The sequence below is a fragment of the Pituophis catenifer genome, unplaced genomic scaffold (assembly GCF_029215685.1).
Source record: "Pituophis catenifer annectens isolate HBS135680 unplaced genomic scaffold, rPitCat1.0.hap2 SCAF_7, whole genome shotgun sequence".
NCBI classification, from domain to species: Eukaryota; Metazoa; Chordata; class Lepidosauria; order Squamata; family Colubridae; genus Pituophis; species Pituophis catenifer.
In genome coordinates, this window is record NW_027256887.1 from 47459806 (window position 1) to 47484930 (window position 25125).

The 25125-nt window shown below is 35.8% G+C and overlaps 1 protein-coding gene across 2 annotated transcripts; it reads right to left on the reverse strand.

Annotated features, from left to right (window-relative positions):
• Positions 1-2694: 2694 nt before the first annotated feature.
• CSRP2 (cysteine and glycine rich protein 2) lies at positions 2695-16042 on the reverse strand. Of its 2 annotated transcripts, XM_070946916.1 has the most exons (7): positions 15972-15983; positions 10246-10305; positions 7499-7617; positions 4823-4991; positions 3760-3889; positions 3283-3376; positions 2695-2921 (listed from the first exon to the last, which is right to left on the reverse strand). In XM_070946916.1, exons 3-7 carry the CDS (start codon positions 7608-7610, stop codon positions 2845-2847), a joined length of 582 nt encoding a protein of 193 aa, XP_070803017.1. In that variant the 5' UTR covers positions 7611-7617; positions 10246-10305; positions 15972-15983; the 3' UTR covers positions 2695-2844. The 2 variants fall into 2 exon arrangements, with proteins under 2 accessions (XP_070803017.1, XP_070803018.1); XM_070946917.1 differs by lacking the exon at positions 10246-10305 and having other exon boundaries at positions 15972-16042.
• Between the last annotated feature and the right edge of the window lie 9083 nt (positions 16043-25125).

Genomic DNA, 25125 nt, shown 5'->3' on the forward strand with positions numbered 1-25125 from the left:
GAATCTTTTGCTCCTGGCCAAATCCACACTTGTTGCTCTAAGACATTACAAATTAAGACATTACATTGCAAAATAATAGTGATCCTTAGAAAAAGTAATTGTGAAGATCAGCCAGGCCGGTTTTGAACAGAATGACACACCCAGTTAGGGGAGAGAATGCACTATTCTCTACTCAATGATGCACCTAAAGTACGATTTAAGTATTTAACTATTATGAGCCTAATACAAGGGCGATACTGCAGACATTTCTTGCATTCTTCTATTATTCAAAATATATATTAATGATCAACCTGTTGGTCCTGATATATTGTCCTTCGTCTATGCTGATGATTTGGCACTTACCGCTTAGAGAACTAACTTTGAGGAGGTGGAAGACAAGTTTATTCTGGCTCTTAAGAATATGTCAGAATACTATAATGAGAATGGACTAAAACCTAATCCATCAAAAACTAATGTCTGTGTATTCCATCTCAAAAACAGGCAGGCTAGCCTCTATATTATATCTGGGATATGTGGTACATTGTGAGATGCCACGTTACCTCGGCATTATACTGGATCAAACATCAACCTTTAAAAGACATTGTTGCAATTTAAAGCAAAAGATCTCCACCCGTAATAATCTCCTCATAAAGCTGGCTAGAACTACTAGTTGATGTGCCCACCACATTATCTATGCATGGCCACCCTTGCATTGTGTTACTTGGAAGAGTACACCCGCCTCACAGATGGACAGGGCATTTAGTGATACATGCCACATTGTTACTGGATGTCTGCTCCCCACTTCACTAGGCAAACTATTTATCTTGGTGGGAATAGCTATGCCAGGTTAGGAGTGTGGCACAAGATGTGAAATAAGGAAAGGTATTACATGATCTGACGCATCCATTATTTGGCCAAGTACCCCTTACAAAAGAAATTGAAGTCAAGAAGGACCTATTTAGATTGTGTCAAGGAGATTGTTACTACATCTCAAACAGAACAATTAAAAAGATGGAAACTTCAAGATAAACAACTTTATAACTGGATAGAACCACTTGAGGAGTTGCCTAGAAGTATATAGGAGGAGTGGATGATTTGAAAATGTTTAAATAGTGCATGGTTTGGCTAGAACTAAAGACCACATGGAAAAATGGGGGTTCTTCCAGAGAACAAGGATATTTACTGTGAATGTGGCATTATTAAAACCATCCATCTTTCACAGTGTCTCCTAGAGCCAACATGCACACAGAATGACTTACTGGTCAGAAATATCCCTGCCATCAATGTGGCCTAGCATTGGGCTAGAACTATATATATTTATATATTTTATTAAAGTTTTTAATATTTTTCAATATAAGTTAATACTTTCCCCCTTTCTAGTTCCTGCATTTCCGACATGAGAGAAGAAACATTGCAGAGGCTGTGTTTGCTACTTGTGTCAAACATTGCAAGGACTCTATTGACAGGGCTGAAAAATTAATGAGAAAGATAGGAAATGTATATGCTAGTAAATTCAATACCCACTCCAAAAATATTCCTAATTAAATGTGCAAGATTTCCTTAGCGTCTCACATTACCATACCATTTCCACATTCAGATTCTATTTCTGTGTTGATCACAGGTTACGCTTTACAGAGTGTATTCTATCTGGGCAATAAAAGTAAATTTCACTTGATGGTAGCAATGAAATATAATTGTTGCTGCAATTGAGTAATCATTTAGATTTAGAATTGAGTGACCTCGTTATGGCAAACTTATTTTGGCTGAATTCAGAAACACTCTGTAAATGACCTATTCCTTGCACACATAAATCCAGATTGCAATGGAATCTCAACTTTGTTACCTATTAGATAGGTAATAACAGTCCAGTTCTTTCTACCTGGTTACTAAGCATTGGTAACAGACTTGATGGCGTCTAATACTCAATCAGTTAATATGTTAAGGAGTAGAAGTCTAGCTGAGATTTCCTAACATCAAGAGCAATTTTCTTTGTGGTTTTATACCATCAAGTCAAGATTAGCTTGAGTCTAAATTTTTAAAAGATGTTTTTTAAAAGAATTGGTGTGAGGGAAATGTCTGTAAATCAATGCTGACTTCAGGCAACTGCCTGAAAAAGTCTCTGCAATTTTCTTGGCAACATTTTCAGATTTGCTTTGCCCTTATCCTTCTTCCTACATGGTCTCCCAGTTTTTAGCTTAGTGCCTTAAACCATTACACCAAACTATTTTTTTAAAGAGATTTAACCCTGTTATTTGTTGCTAAAGTGACACTTTATCCAATGAAATTTTTTAATATTTAGTTTAATTAGTCTGTTCAGAATGCTGAAATCGAGTATTAATTAGAATGAATTATAATTCTGGGGATCTTTTTCATATCAAGAGTCTTTAAAATGACATGCTCAATGCACACAAGTAATTTCTGTTTTATTTTCTGTAACAGAAATTGTTTAATTGGAGGATGCTAGGGACATAAACCTTTTTTTCCTGAACTTCTGGAACATTTGCATGATGCAGCCCAAACATAGTTGTATTAGATTACTATACTTTTACACCAATTTTCTATGAGGCTATAAAATATATGCATAGTGTATCAAATTTATTTTAAAAAGGAACAGTTGCAGTTATTTAAGCAATAGAATGTGAATGATTTTTTCCATCAGACATTTCAATGCAAATGAGTGTCTAAGTACAAAGCTTTATTGAAATTGATTGACAGGTTATTTAAAAATCTGCTTCAAGACTGGAATACATGCGGTAGCTAAGGAAAAGCAGTCGCATAAGCCAAGAGCTGTTTCACAGTTAATAGTAGCATTTTAAGTTGTGCCTTGGAAAAAGGGAACCTTCTCTGTGCCAAATAGCTAATGTGTCACTGAGCGTGAACAAGAGCACCAGCGCCTTGGCCATAGCCAAATCCTTTGGGGCCAAAGTTCTTTGCATAACAACCTGAAAAGACAAAGAATAAACTATTAGTTCCATTCAACTATAAATATGGTATTTTTTTAAAATATAATCAGGTGCAGAAATATTAGTTTACAATGTAGTTTTACACTTGCTGATGTGAACCAATCTCCCTACATGTGTATCTTGTGCAGATGTTACATAGAATATACATTATATAGAGATCTCTCACCATTCAATAAAGCTGTCTCATATGACAGTGACTGGAGCATACTGTCACTTACATTTTCATCTGCTTAAACTAAATCAGTGTGATAAATGACATTAAAGTAATAGTAATCCCATCTCCTTTTTAGATTTAAAATTACACATCTTGCACCAGAACAATTCTAATATTTTACCTTACCTTTGCAATAGATTTCGCCCTCCTTCTCTGTCAGAGTTGTTGATTCAAGGCTTTTACCACACTTGGCACAGCGAAAACAATTTTTGTGCCAAGGCTAAAAAGAAAACAAACTATTTCAGACTTCTGTGTTTTATCATTTTCAGTAAATGCACATGGAGAAAATCTATGTGGTCACTAAGAGGACTTGATTCCAACTTGATGGCACATAATCAATCAATCAATCAAGTCTTCTAGAGATAATTTTGTTTTTCATGTTAGATTGCTTCTTTTTAGTAGAAAGCATTTACCACAGATACAAATTCATTTGGGAAAATGAATTAGTTCCCATTCCCAGATGTTCTTTTTTACAAAATTCATTTTAAAGCAAACAAAATCAATCCAATTCTAACAGGTCAAGGTCATCACTTTCAATTAAATCACCAAGCAAGTCCAGAATAGTTTGCCAGGGCATTTGCAAACTATTGCATATCACCTTACCTTTCCAGCTCCTATTACTTTCTCAGCTGCATACACAGAGTCACCGCATCTGGAACATTTTTCTGCCCCTCCAAATTTCTGAGCAAATTTTGAAGTATTTGGACTTGTTGTTGGTCGATGAGAAGGTATGCTAGAATGAAAAGAACTGCTGAAATGAGTGCATTTCTGAATAAGCAAAGAACAAGTAGGCTAACAGGGTGCAAAATCATTTTATTTCTTCCCCTAAGAGCAACTATAGCTCTACAAAGAACCACGGCAAAGGAAGAGTATATTGTTGAAATCTAGCTGCCTTTATTGACCCCAGGAGGGCCATAAGTCGACTTCAATTGTGACAAGAGAAAAAAGGAATCTTTAGATCTTGAACAAAATGGGCAGCAAAGGATATAACACATTGATCTCTTGACATAGTTCAGTAAGTCTTTCCTCAATAATGCTTTGGTTATTATTGTTACTAAAGTTGTCTGTTGCCTCTGTGATCAGAAAAGGCAAGCTAATACATATTGGTTTGACACAAGAGGAAATCACTGCTGCCAAAGTTGTAAGCTGAAGAGGAAGAACATACAACCTTGTTTTTCCAGTCGGAAGCCACGATTTGTGTTGCATTGAATTGAATTATAAGATTGATCAATCTAACATTCATGTTTAATATCTTAACATGATTCAACCAGATAGAAGTTTACTTCTTCCTCACAGTGTTTCATCTGATCATAAAACATTTTAGTCAATAGCAGGAATTGATCTTGACAAAAAGATAATCTTACTTTTTTGAGCTTTCCTCTCACAGGATGTAACAATCCATTACATACAAATAAAAAAGAACTGGCAATTTTCTAGAAATGCTGGTCTCTTGAACAGCCTCAACTCATGAACGCTCAAATACAGAACCAGAGTGATCTTTTTATTTCATTTTTACTTAAGGTGGTCTTGATAGTTTGTATTTAATAGGTAATACATTTAATGTCTCAAGATAGACCTAAGGCAAAGAGATGGTTATTTTCTACATCCAGTTATTTGCTACAGTTCAAACTGCAGCCAGCTAGAGGTAAATAACTGCTGTACCTACTTGTCATGTTTTATGCCAAGCCTTTCTCCTCTGTCCATATTGAGAGTGCCTGCTCCTTGCCCATAGCCATATCCTTTGGGGCCATATTTTTTCCCATAACAAGACTTGCAGTATATTTCTTCATCATGCATGGCCACAGTTGTGCTATCCAGGTTTTTCCGGCATACCACTAAGGAAAAAATTAGATACATTTATTACCTAAAAGTAAGTTTCAGTAGCTATGTCTACTGAAAACTGAGGGGGCTGGTTCTTGGAATAACAGTATTAAATTCTGTTCTATTAATGCATTCTGTCCTCTTTGGCTTTTATGATTTGCATTTGCAGAAGGGAAACTTGATTAAGTTTAATTTGTGAGGCTATGAAAGAAACATTTTTTTCTTTGTTTCAAACCTCATAGAACTATTTACATCAGTGCCAATAAGTTTAATCATGCAAGAGTTTCCAAGAACACGTTACCTTTACAAAACATCTACAACTTTATGCCAAACAAGGAGTGTTTTCCTAGCTCTTTCATTAATATTTTTGTATGAAACAGCTAAAATATATAGACAGCCAATTTAAATCCATGTCCATACTAGCTTATTACTTTTTCCTCTTTTAGATGTATATTGCTTGTTTAGTTGGCTGGGAAACAAGCAAGTATCTCAGTATTAATAAGCAAATAAAAACAGTTTTTATACAATCACTTACAGTTCTGCATTATATACATTTTATGAAAATTAAGAGTAAAATAGTTCAATTTAGATTTGTATTGCTTTGAGTATTTGATCAAAAACTCTAGAATTCTAGATTCCAGAATAAATATAGTAATGGACCATAATGATTGCTCAGCAAATTAAGATTCCTCCACAACTAAGATTATAAAAGCTGAAACACTGGCATCATAGTCAAACCAGATATTAATACAAATGAAGATCCATTCTAAATTTTCAAGCCAAGGGCATGGAAATAAGTGGTGTAAAAGAATTAACTCTTTATGGAATTAGATCTGTCTCTAACTCCTTTCCTCAACTAGGTTGTTGTTGGCAAAATTTAGTGAAGACACTTTTCCATTGTGATATCCTCTCTGGAAATCATTTTTCTACATTAAAACTTAGCTGTATCACTGCAGTAACTTTTAGATTTTGGTATCAGTTTTTGTTCAGGTACTTAAACTGGATTCCATGCTTCAGTTTAAATTATTTTATATAATACCGTAATTGTGTACAGTATCAATATGTTTCAGACTTCCCTAAGACACTATCATGTTTCCAGGTTTGAAATTCATTGGATTTACCAATTATAAGTTTAACAGGGAAACTCTTGAGCTCAATTCCACACTTAGAGAAGCTAAATTATGTATTCCTTCATCACTGAGTATATTCTGTATATTTTAGAAATGTATTCCTTCTTGATGTTCAGTTTTGTAAAATGTGAAGAAGCAATCCTGAAAGCAGACTATAAAACTTGCTTCTATTTAAATGTACCTCATAAAAATTCCAAATTCAACTTTCAGTTTAATTGGTTTTTTTCCTTTTAGTTTATATCAGTTACAATTATCATTTATCAAATGCTGATGAGGTGTCATGAACAGTTCTGTTCTGTTCTGTACTGTACTGTTCCTGACACCTCATCAGCCAATTGTATGAAATAATTAGAAGATACAAAAATTCAGCATTTTAACAATCTGAACTGAACAATCATATCAACTCTGTTTTTAAAGAGTCTACAACCTCTGGCAAAACCCAAGAGAATTTTGTCTCCATTAGGCTGAAATTAGAAAATCGACTACTGTAGATCACATCATTAATTTTTTTGATATAAGTATTGAATGGAATCAAGCTAGTGAATAATTTCTCAAAATGATATTTAAAATGTAGATTTCTAGAATAGCGTACCAAATGAGAACTGTATCTTGATGGAATAATTCTGTATTCTGCTAGTACATTTTTGTCAACAGAATAAAGCTGAGTTAATAAGCTTTATATTTAAAGTTGTCTACATGGATCAAAGTGACAATCTTGTGTATCATTAGCAGGTATGGTGATATATTTAAAAATTATACTCTTTTAAACCTGCCAATGTTAGTCAGAGCGAAATGACTATCTGAAAGCATTCTTTTAACCGTACATTTGTTCTGCAAAGTTAAGAGTCTGCATGAATCACACAGGAGATATGGAATACAAACTTGCAAAATACAACCTTATATCATTTTACATCCTGACCTTTATTTATTTATTTATTTATTTATTTATTTATTTATTTATTTATTTATTTATTTATTTATTTATTTATTTATTTATTTATCAAATTTCTATACCGCCCTACTCCCGAAGGACTCAGGGCGGTGAACAGCCAAGATAAAATACAGACAATACAAATATTAAAAATCCCTTAAAATTATTAAATATTTCGGCCGAAACACAGATTAAAACACCCAATTTATAAAATCACGAATTCAAAAATTTAAAATTTAAGAATTTAAAAGAGGGGAGTTAGGCCAGGCCAGCTTGCTGAAATAGAAAAGTTTTGAGAGCACGGCGAAACGTGCGCAGGTCTTTGGAGCTTGTTCTTTGGAGCTTAAGGTGGCAACTGTATAGCTCAATGCTAAATTTAGGTTCTTGAGATTTATAATCTTATGATCCATACTGCTCAAATACTGGTAATTCATTCAAAAAGAGTTTCCTAAGTACTTACTACAAAGAAAGCAACATCTGTGGAAGCTTCTCCCATCACACTGGACTTCTTCCGCATGGTATACTATTCTGCCACAGGCTCCACATTTGTTTCCACCTCCCCAGTTTGGCATTTTGAGTCTGCAGAATAAATGTTAACAATTAACAATAGAATAGAATAGTATTAGAAACAGAAATAGAATTGAACTTGATTGTCACTTTAAATGTACACTAATCAGCATACATTAAAATGAAATTTAGTTGCATTCAGCTCTCAAAAGATAACTATTATGCATTATACACACACACACACACACACACACACACACACACATATGACATTGAGAAACATCACAGTCTAGTTCAAATGTATACATGAGGGGGAGGAAAAAGCATCCTATGAATTTACAAGATGGATGGCATAGGGAACAAAGCTGTTACAGAATCTAGTAGTCCTGCTATAAATACCTTGAAACCTCCTCCCAGAGGGGAGCAACAGAAACAGGCTGTGAAGTGGGTGTGTGGGGTCTCTAACAATGCTTCGAGCTTTAAGCACATAGCTTAAAATGTGCTCCCACTAAAGCCTTTCTGCCCTAACCCCCAAGCATTATAATCCATGCTGTAAACTGGTTTAAGGAAGTGCTGACCATACTTCCAACCCTTATTCAGTCTCAGTAATAGAGAAAGTGGGTTCTGTTTACAAAAGACATTGAGGGAGGAGTGATGATCAATATCTTCTCTGGTGCCAATTAATTACTGGCTGCTGAAGACCCACTTGATAGATGGGCAAAGATGAATCCATGGGAGACAGAGGCTTTAGTCGCATTTGCCAACACTGGTAGCTTGTCAGCGGAAGAGTGGTAAATTTGTCTCCTATTCATTTGGAAGACTGGTAAACCTTTGTCCAATAATGAGTGCAAATGTTAGGATGAAGGAACAGTGCTGGATGAAGCTTCCAGCCATCCTCCACTCAATTGTTCTTTCAATACAGAGGCTCACCAGTATTACAGGCATCTGGTAGACATGTTTACTGTTCTTTCTGCTGCTTAAGTGAAGAATAATAGACTAGACTGAAAGTGAGGTTCAGTTTATGATTTACTTTTCCTGTAGAACTTATATAGAGGAGCTGCTAAGCAATGGTTGCTTAGATGTAAACATGATTGGAATATGGCTAGGATTAATAATTAATCCCAAATAAAATATATTCACCCATTTGTTGCATTGCAGCACATGCATAATTTAGTAGTAGCATGCCAGTAGTGCTATATTTTTGAGAATCTTAGATAACGGCATAGTTTTTGCATTATGTAATGATCAAAAGGAAGTGGAAAATGACAATGTGCCATATACTTCAAGTACTTGTACTTTTTCATAACTTCACACTAAAAATGATATATTTATCCTATAGTTTTGTTTTACAGTATTACTCTTCAAAAATTATTCAAAGTATGAGCCCAAGACAGGCAAACGTGTTTCAAAATCTTAACGTTAGAAGACTCCCACATTTTGTGGTATCTCCTAAAGATTAGCAGAAGCTTGTCATTCCACAGTTCGTTTTGACAACAAAGTAACCATAAACAATTTTTCCTTTTGTTTACAACACTAATAATTCATTGATATTATTACAAATAATTAAAACTGGTGTTCTTGCAGATTTGCCATTTTTATTTGGAATATTTGTTACTTTTTTTTAGCAAGATATCACAATCTCTGTAATTCTTCAGAGTCTAAGAATCTAGACATTTAAAATTGTAGAGATCCCTTAATCTGCCAACCTAGTAGTTCGAAAGCATGTAAAAAATGCAAGTAGAAAATAGGGACCACCTTTGGTGGGAAGGTAACTGTCAGGTTTCGATGCTATCTCAAAATAAATGAATTTCCAAACAGCACTGACAGTAACAGCGTTCCGTGCACCTTTGGTGTTTAGTCATGCCGGCCACATGACCACGGAGACATCTTTGGACAGCGCTGGCTCTTCGGCTTTGAAACTGAGATGAGCACTGCCCCTTAGAGTTGGGAATGACTAGCACATATGTGCAAGGGGAAAGTTTACCTTTACCTTTTTAATCTTTCACAACCTTGGCCACTTGAAGAGGTGTAGACTTCAACTCCGTTGAGGTCCACATCTCTTCAAGTGATCGAGGTTGAGAAATACTGATATATAGTATTCCCTGGATGGTTTTAGAAATAATTCACATTTTCATTTTTGTGACACAGGCAAATACATGTTAGGATTTAGTGCTCCAGTCTGTCTTGGTGTGTTTCAGAAAACTGTTCTTCATGAAGCAATTTAGAAATATTATGATTGCTCCTTATGGTGTTTCACTGCAGAATCCATATTTTTGTTTTACTTTTTAAAATTAATATAGTATGACAACTTGAAGAGTTTTACATTAAATGCAGTTGGCCCTCAAATTTCATGTAATACATCTCACTGCTTGATTTATATACAAGCTTCACACTTATAGTAATGTGTAGTCTGTTTCCATTTTAGACTTGCCTTTGGTTTAGCATCATAAATGACTTGTCAGACTTTTCTGATTTAATCAGAAAATTGTTATCACCTTCTATAAATAGACAATGTCCAAGATGTAAGAGACAACCAAGATGACGCATGCTTTAGTCAATGAACTATTATAATATTGTATCCAAGTTCTGTGTTACCATTCACCTAAAAAGTCAAACTCCAACAGCATTCTGTCAAGCAGCATTTAGTACAATTCTGCATGAAACAAAAGGACAGAATTGGAAACCCTTTCAGTGGCATACCTAGAATCCTTTAGAAGTATTTTTTTTATTTTGTCTTTGGTGCTGCCTGATTCCAGACTACTGACAGTGTAAAAAACAAGACAAATACAACAAAATAAATAAAAATACAGAAAGGGAAATATAGAAGCAAATCCAGAAAACTTTATCATAGTTGTCATAAGATATGACATCTTATGACATAAGATAAACGTATCTAACAAGGAGGTTCTATTCCCTGTATCTCAAGGCCTGGGAAAACATCAGGGCGTTTATAGCTTTCTGGTATACCATCATGATGGGACCTCTCTGGATCTCAGGGAGAACCTCATTCCAGAGGACAAGTGCCACTTCAAAAAAAGTGTGCTTCCTGGGTGCCAGTCTGAGAGGACCTAGCATGTGCCCACTCTGTTGGCTCCTACCAGCTTGACAGAAATCACAGGAGACAGGCAGTTCTTCAAATGACTAGGTCCTATGCATATAGATTATTATAAGTGATAATCAGCACTTTGATTTGCACTTAGAAGCATTCTGGCAAGCAGCTCACAAATCAGGACTATTATGTGGGCATGCTGAGAAGGCCCAGCACTGTTCATTCTGCTGTATTATGGCTCAGTTGAAATTTCCAAGTGATTTTCAAGGGCAACGTCCTGTTGTTTTGGATAATAAGATGGGAAGCATATAAATTTAATAAATAAGTAACAGTTGAACCGTGACGCAACAAAGGTATCAGTGACTGTCTATAAAGTCTCCCAATTCAGGAAGGGTTGCAACAAGTGCACCACTTGAAGTTGTGCAATGGCTGCCTTGGCTATTGCCACTCCTTCAACAGGAGTGGTAAATCAAGGAATACCTCCAGATTGCAGATCACTTCTGAATGGGGAAGTGCAACTCACCCAGGAGTGAGGATAGAAAAATCTCACTTTAGGTGATCCTAAGAACCATAGCTCTTTGGTTTTAGTAGAATTGAGCCAAGATCAATTCCTTCCCTTCCAGGCGTACACATATTGCAGGCACTGAAACATTACTTCAACAACCTCACTTGGTTGTCCTGGAATTAAAAGATATTATTGGTTATCATCAGAATACTGAAATTAGACCCTAAGATGGCAGATGCCCCAACAGTTTCATGTGAATGTTGAACAAGAGGAGAAAGCATTGAACCTTGTGGCATTCCATAAAGGAGAGGTATGAGGAGCAACCTCTTCCCCTCCTCGCCAACACTGACTGAAACCAGCCTTGAAGGAAAAAAAGAGAACCACTGCAATATGGTGCCTCCAATTCCCAAACCCTGGAGTCAGTCCAGGAGGATACCAGAATTGACAGTATCAAAAGCTGCTGAAATATCAAGGATGGATTCACTAACTGCATTCCAGCTTTGCTCCAGATCAACAACATGTGTGACCAAGACCACCTCTGTACTGAATCTCAGCTTGGAAATCAGATTAGAATGAATCTAGCTTTCTTCACAGTTATCTGCAATCATACCATCTGGTCAACTGTCTCTAAAAAGCGAAGGTTGGTAACTAGAAGGTAATTGATAGTTGGGTCCAAGATTAGTCTTTTGAAGATGAAAAACACCACCACATTCTTCAAGGTGGAAGGCACCACTTCTTCTCTCAGAAAGGCTGACACCACCACATACTCCCCATTGCTTGGCTGCCTTAATGATCTCAGAGGAATTTGGGTCCAAGAATCAAGTGACCAAACAAATAGTGCAGGGGCCCTTATCTGCTTCTTCAATACTTAATATCATAAATTCATCCCAGATAATACCAAAGCCCTCAGCACTTCTGCCAGACATGTTTAGTTGGAGTCCAACATATTGCAGATTTGAGCAACTTTAACCAATTATCCAAAATAGCCTGTGGCCCCTGCCTGGCAGAGAAAGGTCACCCTAAAAATGATTGCTTTTAATCTGACATATACAATCATTTAACATTCTAGCATGTATTCATGTTTTGAAAAAGAAAGTTTCTCCCAGAAGAACAAGATAGTATAAAAAGTGTGCCAGATTTGTATTATTTGTTATGAAAAATGACAAAACTGATTCTGGTCATACTTGTAGGATCTAAACTTTGGGATTAGCCCTCTAACTCAATCCTCAATGGCACAAAGAAACACACAGCAATTGAATATGAAAGGTAACCTTGTAACATAGTGAGTCACCAGTTCAGTTCTTTATAGTTTAATAGAAAAGAAATAACTAAGCTCAGATTTTACATCATTCCATAGAAGAAAATGTAGAGATACCTGGAGAATGACAACATAGACAGGCTGTGTTCACGTGACACTCAGTACCCATGGCTAATGGAATTAATCAGATTTTCTAGCCTTCTCACACCATACTGAACCATAAACTAATCACATTGAACCACAAACTAATCAACACATTTTAGCTTACAATATTTTGTGAATCCAGGCAAGAAAAATGTGTATTGTACCGATAAACTGTAAAACAATGCTTGGGAAAGAGAAAGATTGATTACATCTGAAACAATATCTTATTGAGTATTTGTTATTGTTCAGACTTCACTACTTGATGTTTTAGATCTAAGGCCTCTATGAAAGTACAGGTAGTCTTTGATGTACAACCACAATTGAGCCCAGAATTTATTTTGCTAAGTAGGAAATTTGTTAAGTGAGTTTTGCCCCATTTTACAACTTTTCTCACTACATTTGTTAAATGAATCACTGCAATTGTTAAATTAGTAACATGGTTGTTAAGTGAATCTGGCTTCCCCATTGATTTTGTTTGTCAGGAGGTCACGGGGATGCTGCAACGGTCATAAATGTGAGAAATGGCCATAAGTCACTTTAATCAGTGCCACTGTAACTTCAAATGGTCACTAAATGAACTGTTGTAAGTCGAGTACTACCTGTACTATATTAAATATCTTTAATCTTTAGCCAATGACAATCTTCATTTTCAGTTTTTATAATTATCTAAAGTTTTAAAGTACACAACCTAATAATAATGTAACATGTATCGGTACTTTGGCCCTAAATCTCAAAGGCTCTTTTAGAAAAGAAAATCAGTGCAAGGCATTTCATACATTGTAATGAGCTAAAAAGGATACAAGCTAATGTACTATATTTCTCTTAATATGGATTTTTATGTTATTCCATCTACTTCAAAAATGACTTGTTTACTAGTTCTATCTGCCTAAAAATGTGTTCAGGCCATGTTTTTTCCAAAGTTTGATAAAGTATTTCTAAAATAGGATGCTTTCATGATTGTAAAGCAAGATAAAATGTATTTCCATACTACACAATTTTACCTTGAATATACTCATCACAGTAAAGGCAAATAGGATAAAATAAGTTTTAATAAAATATCTAAAATTAGCTTCTATTATCCAAGCATTTCCATGCTATTTAACCCTCCAGCCTAGAAAATTTTCTATAGTCCAATTTGGAGGCTGTAGAACAGTGGTTCTCAACCTTCCTAAGGCCGCGACCCTTTAATACAGTTCCTCATGGTGTGGTGACCCCCAACCATAAAATTGTTCCTAAGACCATTGAAAATATGTATTTTCCGATGGTCTTAGGCGACCCCTGTGAAAGGGTCGTTCGACCCCCAAAGGGGTCCCAACCCACAGGTTGAGAACCACTGCTGTAGAACAAGTTATGTGAATCAGATAAGACGGCTACATAATTTTTGGGATCTACCATAGGAAAGCAACAGCGTTAGACTTTCCATCTTTCCTCATTTTACCTTTATGAAAAACCTGTTCTGTGTGTTAAAGAGTAAGAATTCAATGTAAAAATAAAATAAAAAATATTTTGATGGATGAAACAGAATATAAATTGCTTGTTTGAGACTATTCAAGAAGTTATTAAGTATTCAAACTGAGAAGTTTGTAAATATTGCACTGACAAAATTCAAACAAAACTATTTTGCAATATAGATGACAGTGTCAGATTTACAAATCCATCCAACAATGGACAGCCATTTTCAGTAAACATTTAAAATTTTTGTTAGATTCTCAATGCGTTCTCATTCATTTTCAAGACAAGAATTTCCATTATTACAAGCTTTGAGGACAGGATAATAAACATCAGCAAGCCAACTACATAGACCAAGAGTGTCAAACTCATGTTGCCACAGTGGGGTCATGTGATGTTTATGGATCTTTTCCCCCGTCGCTAAACTAGGTGTGGCCAGCATGTGACGCATCCAGCCCATGGGCCGGGAGTTTGACAGCCCTGACATAGACTGTCAATGAATGTGATTAAGCTACATTACATGCATCAATTAGTTTTCTATTAAGAGGTTTACCACTCATATTTTTACTAAGGATCATTTAATGTAAAAAAGGTCTCACAAAAGAGAAATATGGGAATCTCCAGCAAATAGGCTGAATTTTTTTTAAAAAAGGGCAGCTATCCTGTAATCACTTCCATTTTAAATTAATATTTAACCCCAGTGGGAATCTATCATAAACCAATAAATCTCAAACATTTCCTTACTAGCACATCCACATGCACTAAAGGAGACTGTGTTTTATTGAGCTTTTAACATGTCTATTCCCAGTGATATAATCCAATATAATCTATTTTATATGAACAGTGCACCTTTTAATAGCAGTATGCTGGCAGACATAAACTTGATGAGCAACAATTCATGAAAGTGGTGCCTTTTAATAAAATGTGTGAATCTGAAAAGGTGTTACTAAACTCTCAATTTTTAGCTAGAGGCTACGATTTCACATATAACCTGCTTTCTCATAAGCAACAGAGTTTACAGTGATTTCATTAATAGGATCAAGCTAAATTAGAAGACAGAATAGCTCAGAGGTCTTTTAGTCCAACCCGGTGATCAAACAGAAAACCTTATACCATTCTGGACCAATGGTTTGTCCCATCTCTTCTTTTAAATTTTTGGTTTTTTCATTCCATTAAGCTATATACTCACAGCCTTTTCACAAAATACAGCTATCTTCAGGCCAGGATGTAATAGATTCCTTTAAGGAGATTACCATTTCTTAATTAAAAATGACATAACTTTCCCCAAATACCTTCAGAATGGGAACCCAGCGCTTGATCTAAAGCCCAACCAAAACAAAAGTTCAGCATCCTCTAGCTTAGAGCAAGTCGGGCCAGGGAGGACGCTGAGATCCTGCAAGCCTTTTTGGAAGGAAAGCTTGCAGCTTAAAGTAAAAAAAAAAAAAAGTTAAACGAAGACATCTGGGTTGAATGAGTTCCTTATTAGTGCAATTAATGAAGGGTGGGAGACGGAGAGGAGAATGCAGGAGAAGAAAACGAAGACAATTAACCTACTTAAGGGAGGAGACAGGATCAATCCTAGTCAAATCAGGAAACTCCCACAGACACTGATGTACAGAGGTTCTGCACCCACCCCGTACTTGGTTAGGAGGGAGTCAGTCTTCCAAGCTAAAGAAATAATTCATTCCAGCAGACGCTTAAAAAAAAAAAAAAACCCTCGCAAAACCTTCCATTTTGGAATAAGCACCTTTGGAAACGCCCCCGCTAGAGGTGGTCGCGTTTGACGGCCTTTGCAAAGGCGATTCCGTCATTGCCACCGGTCTGAGCCGAGTGAAGCCTCCCCGCAGAATCCCTCGGATTGGCCAGGCGGCAACTAACTTCAGGAGCCTCCAAGCAGGGCTAAGGCACAAAAGCGAAGATAGTCGAGGCGGCTGAGGAAAGCAAATCGCGGGAAAAATCCCGGCATTGTTCCACTGGCTTCTCTACGTAGCGCGCTAGCCGCGCCTCACTTCGCCACTTACCTGCCGGTTGCAGTGAGAGGCCCCCCGCACCTCAGCCGCGGGTCTCCAAGAAACGAACCTAGAGCCTCCTTGGTGTCTGTTTATAGGCTTTCGCAAGGAGGTGGAGCAATTCGGACGGCTTCTCCAACCGAGTCCCCGCCTCCTCCTGACGTTCGCCAGCTGCAGTAAAATAATCCTCTCGTGCTGTCTTTCGTGGTCGTAGTGGTTTTGGGTCGTCTTTTTTTTTTTTTTTTTGGCCGCGCGCGAGCTTCTGATGTCCCCTTCTGGAAGGCCATCCCACTTGCATTTCATCAGAAGAGTAGGCAAGCTTGGAATTTAATAATCTTAGGATTCAGAGTGAAGTAAACTTGAAATATGAAATCCCTGGCTAGCTAAGTAGAAACATTTCTAGATATTCTCTCAGCATCGGTTTATATTGATTGTTTCCTAGTATGATTTGATTGCTTATTTGTACCCTATGACTATCATTAAGTGTTGTACCTTATGATTCTTAACGAATGTATCTTTTCTTTTTATGTACACTGAGAGCATACAGTATGCACCAAAGACAAATTCCTTGTATGTCCAATCACACTTGGCCAATAAAGAATTCTAATGTAATGTAATGTAATGTAATGTAATGTAATCTAATGTAATGTAATCTAATGTAATCTAATCTAATCCCAATTAGGAATATATTTAATAAAGGCTATTTGGGATATACCGGTAAACTTGTATTTAGCTTTGAACAGTGATGGAATATGGAGATTGCACTAATTATTAGAAAGCAATTACAGGGAAGGGAGATATAAACTTCTTAGTTGTATTTAGTTATGCCCATTGTGACAATCAGGTCCTGAACACAGATAGATCTTTGACTTAACCATTATGGCCTTTCTTTCTTTCATTTATTTTTTGTTGTATGTATAGCCTGCCTTGAAGGTGTATATGATATCAACCATTATTTTATTTCCATAGTCCTAAATCAGATTAAAGAAGTAAAGATCGGCCCACCTACTGAACATCATTATCAAAACAGCATTACTTGAAGTGCCACTATGCCTTCATCTATCCACAATATGATATCCCCAGTTAAAAAATTTCTCATATCCTGGCTTGCTCCATGTCAGAAAATGCAAAGCCACTGTGGCATATTAACCAAGTTGTATGTCCTGCTACCCCACACCCACAAGAGGTATATCTTAATCTACATGAGAACCTATAAGCTGCCATTTTGGTTTGCAGAACTGACACTGAAAACAAAGCTGTTCATTGACTGTTCAACTGGAACCGTTATACAATCTTGTGGCAGAGAACAACCTGCATTGGTTCACTTTATACAAATGTTAAGTGTGACTCTTGACAAGTCCATGGTTGTGAGGGCTGGAATGGCCTCCCTACACAGTAGAACCTCAGGTCACGACTATAATTCGTTCAATAACTGGTTGCAACCCAATTTGGTAGTGACCCGAACCTAATTTTGGAAATTTGGCGCTTACAAAAAAAATGGTGCAGAAGGGGAAATCGGCCGCAGGAAAAAAATGTGAATTTTTTGGTCGGAATCCGATTTGGTTGTGGTCAGAAGTGTTTGTGACCAGATGTATTTCCTTTGCCCCAAGTAAACTTTTCTAGTTAAATGGGAGTTCAGGGTGGCTGCCCCATACCTCATTCTTGGCCTTAAGCTTTATAAAAGATTTTTTTAAAGTTATAATTAAAGCACAGAACTTTCATTGTGGTCTTTGGAAAATGGCAACTATTAACAAGATTATTTTTCTCTCCCTGAGAAAAATTTTGCCTTATTATTTTTTAATATTTGTATTTTATGTTTTTTAATTCTGGCGGTACACCGCCCTGAGTCCTCAGGGAGAAAGGCGGTATATAAATTTAAAAAAAAAAAAAATTATTTCGCAAGCCTTTTGCTAATTATAATTTAATCTAGTTTTGTGAAACATAAGTCTCTATCCATACTGGATTAAAGATTTGCAACAGAGAACTGGTTTTATATTCTTCCTTGAACATACATTCAGAAAACTACTTTCCTATATCAAAGCTGCCTTATTAATTAGACTAAAAAGCATTAATTCAGTTTGCAAGGGGAGTGCCAGTTGAACTTTTGAGGATCAATGTTTGTATCAGCTGAGTAGTACTTCGAAACACAAGGCTCTCTTTGTTTTGTTTTGTCATTTAGGCATAACTGCCAAATAACACTGTAATAGAAAACCATTGTTTTGATTTGAAGGTAGGCATATTTTCATGACTCATTCAATTGCTTTCTATTTTTTTGTTGTAAGTTTGAATTTTAAAGTCCCAAATATGCATAGTATATACACAATTGCATACTTTATAGTTAGCCTGTATAAAATTAATATTAAAAAATTAATATTGTATAATTCAAAGGTCCAAAATGAAGCTATTCATTAGTAATCAACAGCCATGGTCAATAGGAACCAGTGTAAGGACCAGAGCCTTAAAACAAGAAGTTTTTTAAAAAGAAATGTTGGAAATTAGTGAGTAGGTCTTACTTATGAATAAGGTTTATAGAAGTTTGTTGACAATAGGAAAGGGCATTGCTCTTTAATATAAGTCAGCATTCTTAAACATGGTACTGAATTAGATTTCTTCCTTTCAAAATTCCTGTCCATCAGAGTTATTTGCCATACATTCTACAGATTGTGAATATTGAAAATCCTACATTTGTGCTGGGTACTAGTTTGGGGAAGATTGATGTAGACTGGGTTCACATATCTTACTGAGTTATAATATTGTTTGTTTGATTTGGGCCTAGTCTCTGTATTTATAAATGATGATTTATCAAAGCTATAGATATTGGACTACAACTAGGAAAACTCAGGTTTAGGGCAAGAAGCTAATAATGTTTTTGGGACAGTCATTATCTCTAATCCAAACATCTCACAGGGTTTCTGATGGAAAAAAATTAGAGGAAGAAGTGTTAGGTTTACTTTACTTCCAGAGTAAAAGTGGTGTAAGAAAAAAAAATGATATGTGAACTTAATCCATTGTAGTTTATTCTCTATATAACAATTTCAGTGTGGTTTTAAAGTTCAACAATTAATGTGATGTTGTGATTGTAAGGTACTTGTATTGCACAGTCTTTGATTAACTTACTGTATATCTAATTACTTAAAAATTGTGCTAAAATTTCTGCAGTGGAAATGTATAATAATAAATTTGAAGAATTTTAAATTGGCATTGGCTCCAGATTGTCTTACAGTTTTGCTTACATTAATATGGCACTCCTTATGTGTATTTAATTTCCTCCATGAACTATTATGTATGATAACAGTGTCTAATGAGTTTAAAGGTACTCTTAATATAACCTTAAAAGTGAGTGATTACATAATGTCTAGTCAGCAAAGTCTACAGTGTTATTATGAAAGTGGTTGTTCATTTGATAGGTGAACATAGAAGTTTTTTTTAAAAAAAATCTTTAAGCAATTACAAAATCCACAATCAGAAACATAAGATCTCTTTTTTGAAACGTGTTTCTTTTACATATGAGTATATGGAGGTGTTAAGCAGATGTATCTAAAGCAAGAAGAACAAAGTGCACAGTTTCAATGTAGTCCTAAATGTAATTAATGAAAATGTGTAATGCAAACCACTGATTGCTGATGCTTGTTTTCCTGGTCATGAGTATGTCATGCTATATTTTTCCAAGGAAACCTGAGCCAAGATAGACCTTTTTATTTTTTCCCATTTCTATGCTGTTTTAATGGGCTACTCAGATTCTTCTTTTCTAGCTTTCTGAATAATACCACATGAAAGTGCTGTGTTGTTGCAGCCAACTAGAGCTGCAGGTACAATTGAGCGGAAAAGAGATGTGGCTGTTCACCACCACTAAAAAAACTGACCTAAAGATATAATCAATGGAGAAGGAATAGAAGAAGAGAGAGGCTAGAAACAGAAGGGAACAAACAAATCTTTGCTAGACAGTTTTTTAAAAGGCCAGATAAAAAAATTGGGATGAATCTATGAAGAGATTCATCATTCTTAGATAATAATAATAAACTTTCCTCATGCGCCAGAATGAAGGCTATCACAATTGAAGTCCCATCATCTACTGTATATATCATCCCAAATTAATGTTTACCTCAGGCAAGACATTTTTGCCCTAAACACCTGTGGAACTTTTTCAAATCATTACCCCACATAAGTGATTCAGTTTTTATAGTGTCTGTAATTGCATCATTCTCCTTGCCTCCACTACAGTACGGAGAGAACAGTTTTGTACCTTGAGGGCTGCTTGTTAAAATACAGCCTTGGTAATAGTCCCCTCTCCCTGAAGGAGTTGTTTAGTAGAAGTATGACAAAGACACTAAGAATTTCTTAAATACTGATGGCAATCTGTTATCAACATTTGCTCAGTAATTGTCCCCAGCAATGCCACTTATAAAAAACATGGTTATGTAACACATATTCATGTCACACAATAACAGCATCCTCAGACAGACAGAGCATAGACTAAATTTCTCTTCAACTGGAAAAACTATGTATAGAAAAGTAAAGTCAAACTGTGCCTGAATTCTGACTTGACTTAGAATGTTTAAACCAGTGGTGAAATCCAATTTTTTTTACTACCAGTTCTGTGGGCATGGCTTGGTGGGCGTTATATGGCTTGGTGGGCATAGCTTAGTGGGCGTAGCAGGGGAAGGATACTGCAAAATTTCCATTCCCTCCCCATTCCTGGGGGAAGGATATTGCAAAATCTCCATTCCCACCCCACTCTGGGGCCAGCCAGAGGTGGTATTTGCCGGTTCTCCAAACTACTCAAAATTTCCACTACTGGTTCTCCGAACTGCTCAAAATTTTCGCTACCAGTTCTCCAGAACCTGTCAGAACTTGCTGGATTTCACCCCTGGTTTAAACTGAATCAGACAAAAAAAAAAAATAGTGGTGTTACATGCCAAGAAGCCCTGGATTAGTGTTGAAAGAGAACAATTTAAAACATGGAATTCTTTGCCATAGGCTATGCTTATTATCTACCTGTCAATCTAATTGTACTTGGTGTGGCCTTTTGCAGAATACAAGTCCCTGTTCCTGAGAACTTTTAGTTTTGTCTTCTGATAGCTTACAAAGCTAATATAAGCAGTGTTCGCTTAGCAGTAATAAAAGCAACAACACTTAGACCTTTATCCCGCCCCATAGTGCTTTACAGCACTCTCTGGGCAGTTTACAATGTAAGCATATTACCCACAACAATCTGAGTCCTCATTTTACTGATCTCGGAAGGATGAAAGGCTAAATCAAACCTTAAGTCCTGTTAGAATTAAACTCCAAGCTGTGGACATACTTCATTTTAAGTATTACAGTTAAATAATAATTGGGACCAGAAAGTCCACATATATCAAGTGAAATTTTACACACACACACGGAAAGAGCTTTTTTTTTTTTTTAAAGCCTTTCTTAACTGCTCTATTACTTTTTAATGTTTTCTAGAACCTTATCATGAATTCTGTAACTGCACAACAATTACAATACTAGTATAATTAGAAGCTTGCTAATTTGAAACCTGCATATTTTTAATTTACTATTTTAAAGTACCAAAGGGATAGTGTGGAAAAGTCCAGAGAAAAGTGAAAAAGAGCAGAGAGCAAACCCCTTCCCTGCATTTTTCTGGACAATTCTACTGAAATATGTTCACTTTAATAAGAAATATATATGGACAGCTGTATAAATAGCAATAGCACTTAGACTTACTGTATATATTACTTCACAGTGCTGTACAGCCTTCTCTAAGTGTTTTACATATTGCCCCCAACAACCTGGGTCCTCATTTTACTAACCTCGGAAGGATGGAAGGCTGAGTCAACCTTGAGCCAGTGAGATTCGAACTGTCAAACTCCTGGCAGCTGCAGTCAACAGAAGTAGCCTGCAGTACTGCATTCTAAGGGCTAAAAGAGTGACTTGTGTCATTGCTTGCTTTGTTTTTGTCCAATGCTCTTGTTCTTGCCCTGGTGTTTTGAGCTTCTTATCTGAAAACAACAAGGTGGTCACTTAAGTCTTGGTTTTATTATACATGAGGAATAAATGTTTTCTTAAAAAAAAAATACTGCATTACAAAGGATTGAAACAAAAACTAATAAATTCAACCTAAGATATAAACTAGGTTTATTGGGGGAAAATGACTGAAAATATTTCTCAAAATAATGGACAAATTATATAAATGTTTTAAAAATTAACACATAAATCAATATGCAAAAATACCCTCCTTTTTTTGAATTAGGTACAATCAACATTTTTGTTTTCAACATTTTTGTTTTACCCAATCCTCCAACTTAACTTTTTTGATTGTTTTGACAAATAAACTAATATTTCCCTTGTCCTAATACAGGTAGTTATTGATTTACGATCATAATTGAGCCCAAACATCCTGTTGCAAAATGAAACATTTGGTAAGTGAGGTTTGCTTCATTTTATGACACAGTTGTCAAGTGAATCACTGCAGTTGTTAAGTTAATAACATGGTTGTTAAGTGAGTCTGGCTTCCCCATTACTCTACTTGCCAGAAGGTCACAAAAGATGCCTATATGACTCTGGGACAATGCAAGCATCAGAAATATGAAGTTAGTTGCCAAATGCCTGAATTTTGATCTCATGACCATGGGAATACTGCAATGGTCGTAAGTGTGAAAAACAGTCATGTCACCTTTTTCAATGTTGTTGTTACTTTGAATGGTCACTAAAGAACTGTTGTAAGTAGAAGAGGACTACCTGTATACTACAAGAGATTAATTTTAAATGGCTCTTTTTTTTTTGCAAAGACAGTACGCAGAAGAGTTTTTATTTCTAATTCAGAATTCTGCCTGCTTGCCTCAAATTATTTGAGGTTCCTCTCAAAATCTGGATGGTTCCCATCCTGCTGGCATTCTGAAGAGCCATAATGAGAAGAAGTGACCACAGAATTATCCAAACAACAGATTCTTAGTTCACCATGTTAAACAGCCTGGGAAAAAGAAATGAAAAAGTTTCAAAGAAACCCATCCTTACTGAACTTATTAAGAAAGGAGGGCTGGAAGAATCCTATATGAGGTCTCAAAAGTTTGTACTCTAACCCCCATTTTTTATCATTAAATCTCCTTCAGGAGGATTGTTTTTTTGTTTGTGATCAGCACTTGATGAGCTTGAAACTAAGCAAATAATTACATTACAACTTAATACATTGTTATGATTCTAGCTGTAACCAGAGTCTAGCTGTTATACATACTATTTTCTATATTTATTTCCCTACAAAGATACGTGTTTTGTTAATTCCATAAAGTTATGGAATTATTTAAATTGATACATTATTATTTAAATTGATACATTCCAACTTTGATACATTTTTATTAAAATTACCTCATCCCAATGTTGCGTTTTGATTTTATTCGCAAGCTATGGCTCAATTCTACAGGAAGCTGGCAGAGTTGTTATTTGGTGCCTCAGTTATTCTTACTTCCTAAAGGAGGAAATAAAATGTGTCAATATAGATTCTGCAAAAAAACAAAACAAAAACAAAACCCTCCATCACCTTCACTGTACAATATTAACATATAACTAATGTTTTGTGAATACTTGCTAGTTGTAAAAATGGGAATATTTGACTTATGCAAACTATATATACTAGCTTTAGTCTTTAAGATTATCTGTATTATCTGGCCTATACATTAAGGAAAAAGCAGAGTGTACGGACTATTGATAGTATTGATATTGGAGGGAAAGAAATTTTTCAACAAAAATTAATTAAAGAAGCTTTTGTGGACTATTATACTAAACTATATGCTAAAGATGATGTGCAGAATGGACTTATAGAAAAATACTTAGATAATAAAAGAGTTACAAAAATTACTGACCAACAAAAGGAAAGAATGAATTATCCTATAACAGAGGAGGAGATAATAGCAGCAATTAAACAATTAAAAACAGCTAAAGCTCCTGGAACGGATGGTTTGACTACAGTGTATTATAAAACTTTGCAAGCAGAGATGGTGGAACAACTTAGAGATTTATTTTGTAATGTTTAACAAGGGGGTAAAATACCCCCATCATGGACAACAGCTTATATTTCTTTGATACCAAAAGAGCAAACAGGTCCTAAAAAACCGGAGAATTATCGACCAATATCTCTTCTGAATACTGATTATAAAATTTATGCAAAAGTACTAGCCAACAGGTTGATGCCAGTAATCCAAAAGGTGATTCATGATTGTCAGGGCATTTATTAATCCCATGTTTGGCTCTGGGACTAATTACCCTGGTTTAGAGGAGATGGGTCGTGGCTTAATCCAAGTTGTCAATAATCTTAAAAGAAACGCGAGGAAGGTTTCTAATAAAACTCATTTATTTGTTATAAAGAAAATAAAACACCTCACTAACTAAGAAAAGTTAATTGTTACATTTTTGAAAATAATTTTCCTGCCGGTCCAAGACGGACCTTGCTGGCAGGAGAACAAAGGGAAAAAAAGTGAGAAGCAAGTGAAGGAATGTGGGTGGATGCGGAAACACGTAGCTTACTGATAACAATTCTTGGCAAGCTACGGAGGGTCAGATAGTCCAGAAATAATGAGCTCAGCTGGTAAATAAAATAACGCAGTGACATTCCCCTTCTTTTGCCAGTTGAGCGAATATCAGTTCATCATCAAATAAGGCACATCTTCTCACGCAGATACTCGTGTTGAGCTGCTGGAAGTGGTTTGTTGAGCATATCAGCAATTTGATCATGTGTAGATACATATTGCATTTTGACAAAACCTTTTTTCACTAAATGTTTTATGTTTTGGTAACGAATGTCAATGTGTCTGGACCTAGAACCTGTGAAATGAGATTCAGAAATATATTCATTGTCTTCCATCACGGTGATCGGTCGGATCGGGTGTGTCCAGATATCTGTGACTAAAGCATCAAACCAAGTTAGAGAATTACATGCATCTGAAACACAAGCATATTCAGCTTCAGTAGATGAACAAGAAACAAAATTCTGTTTACGTACTTGCCAATAAACAGGACATCCATTTAAGAACATCATATAACCTGAAGTACTTTTACGTGATTTCTTATCACTTGCCCAATCAGAATCTGCATAACAACATAATTCTGCATAATCTGTATGTGTTGGTTCTAACAATAACTTCAAATGTTTAGTGTATTTTAGGTATCTCAATAATTTCTTAATACATGT

Excerpts from the sequence above, each read along its gene's own strand:
- CSRP2 (XM_070946917.1), bottom strand. The coding sequence starts at position 7,610 with ATGCCAAACTGGGGAGGTGGAAACAAATGTGGAGCCTGTGGCAGAATA. Across the intron at positions 3,890-4,822 it reads CTTGGCATAAAACATGACAA|CATACCTTCTCATCGACCAA; the intron begins GTAGGTACAGCA and ends TTTTCATTCTAG. Across the intron at positions 2,922-3,282 it reads GGGCGAAATCTATTGCAAAG|GTTGTTATGCAAAGAACTTT; the intron begins GTAAGGTAAAAT and ends TTGTCTTTTCAG.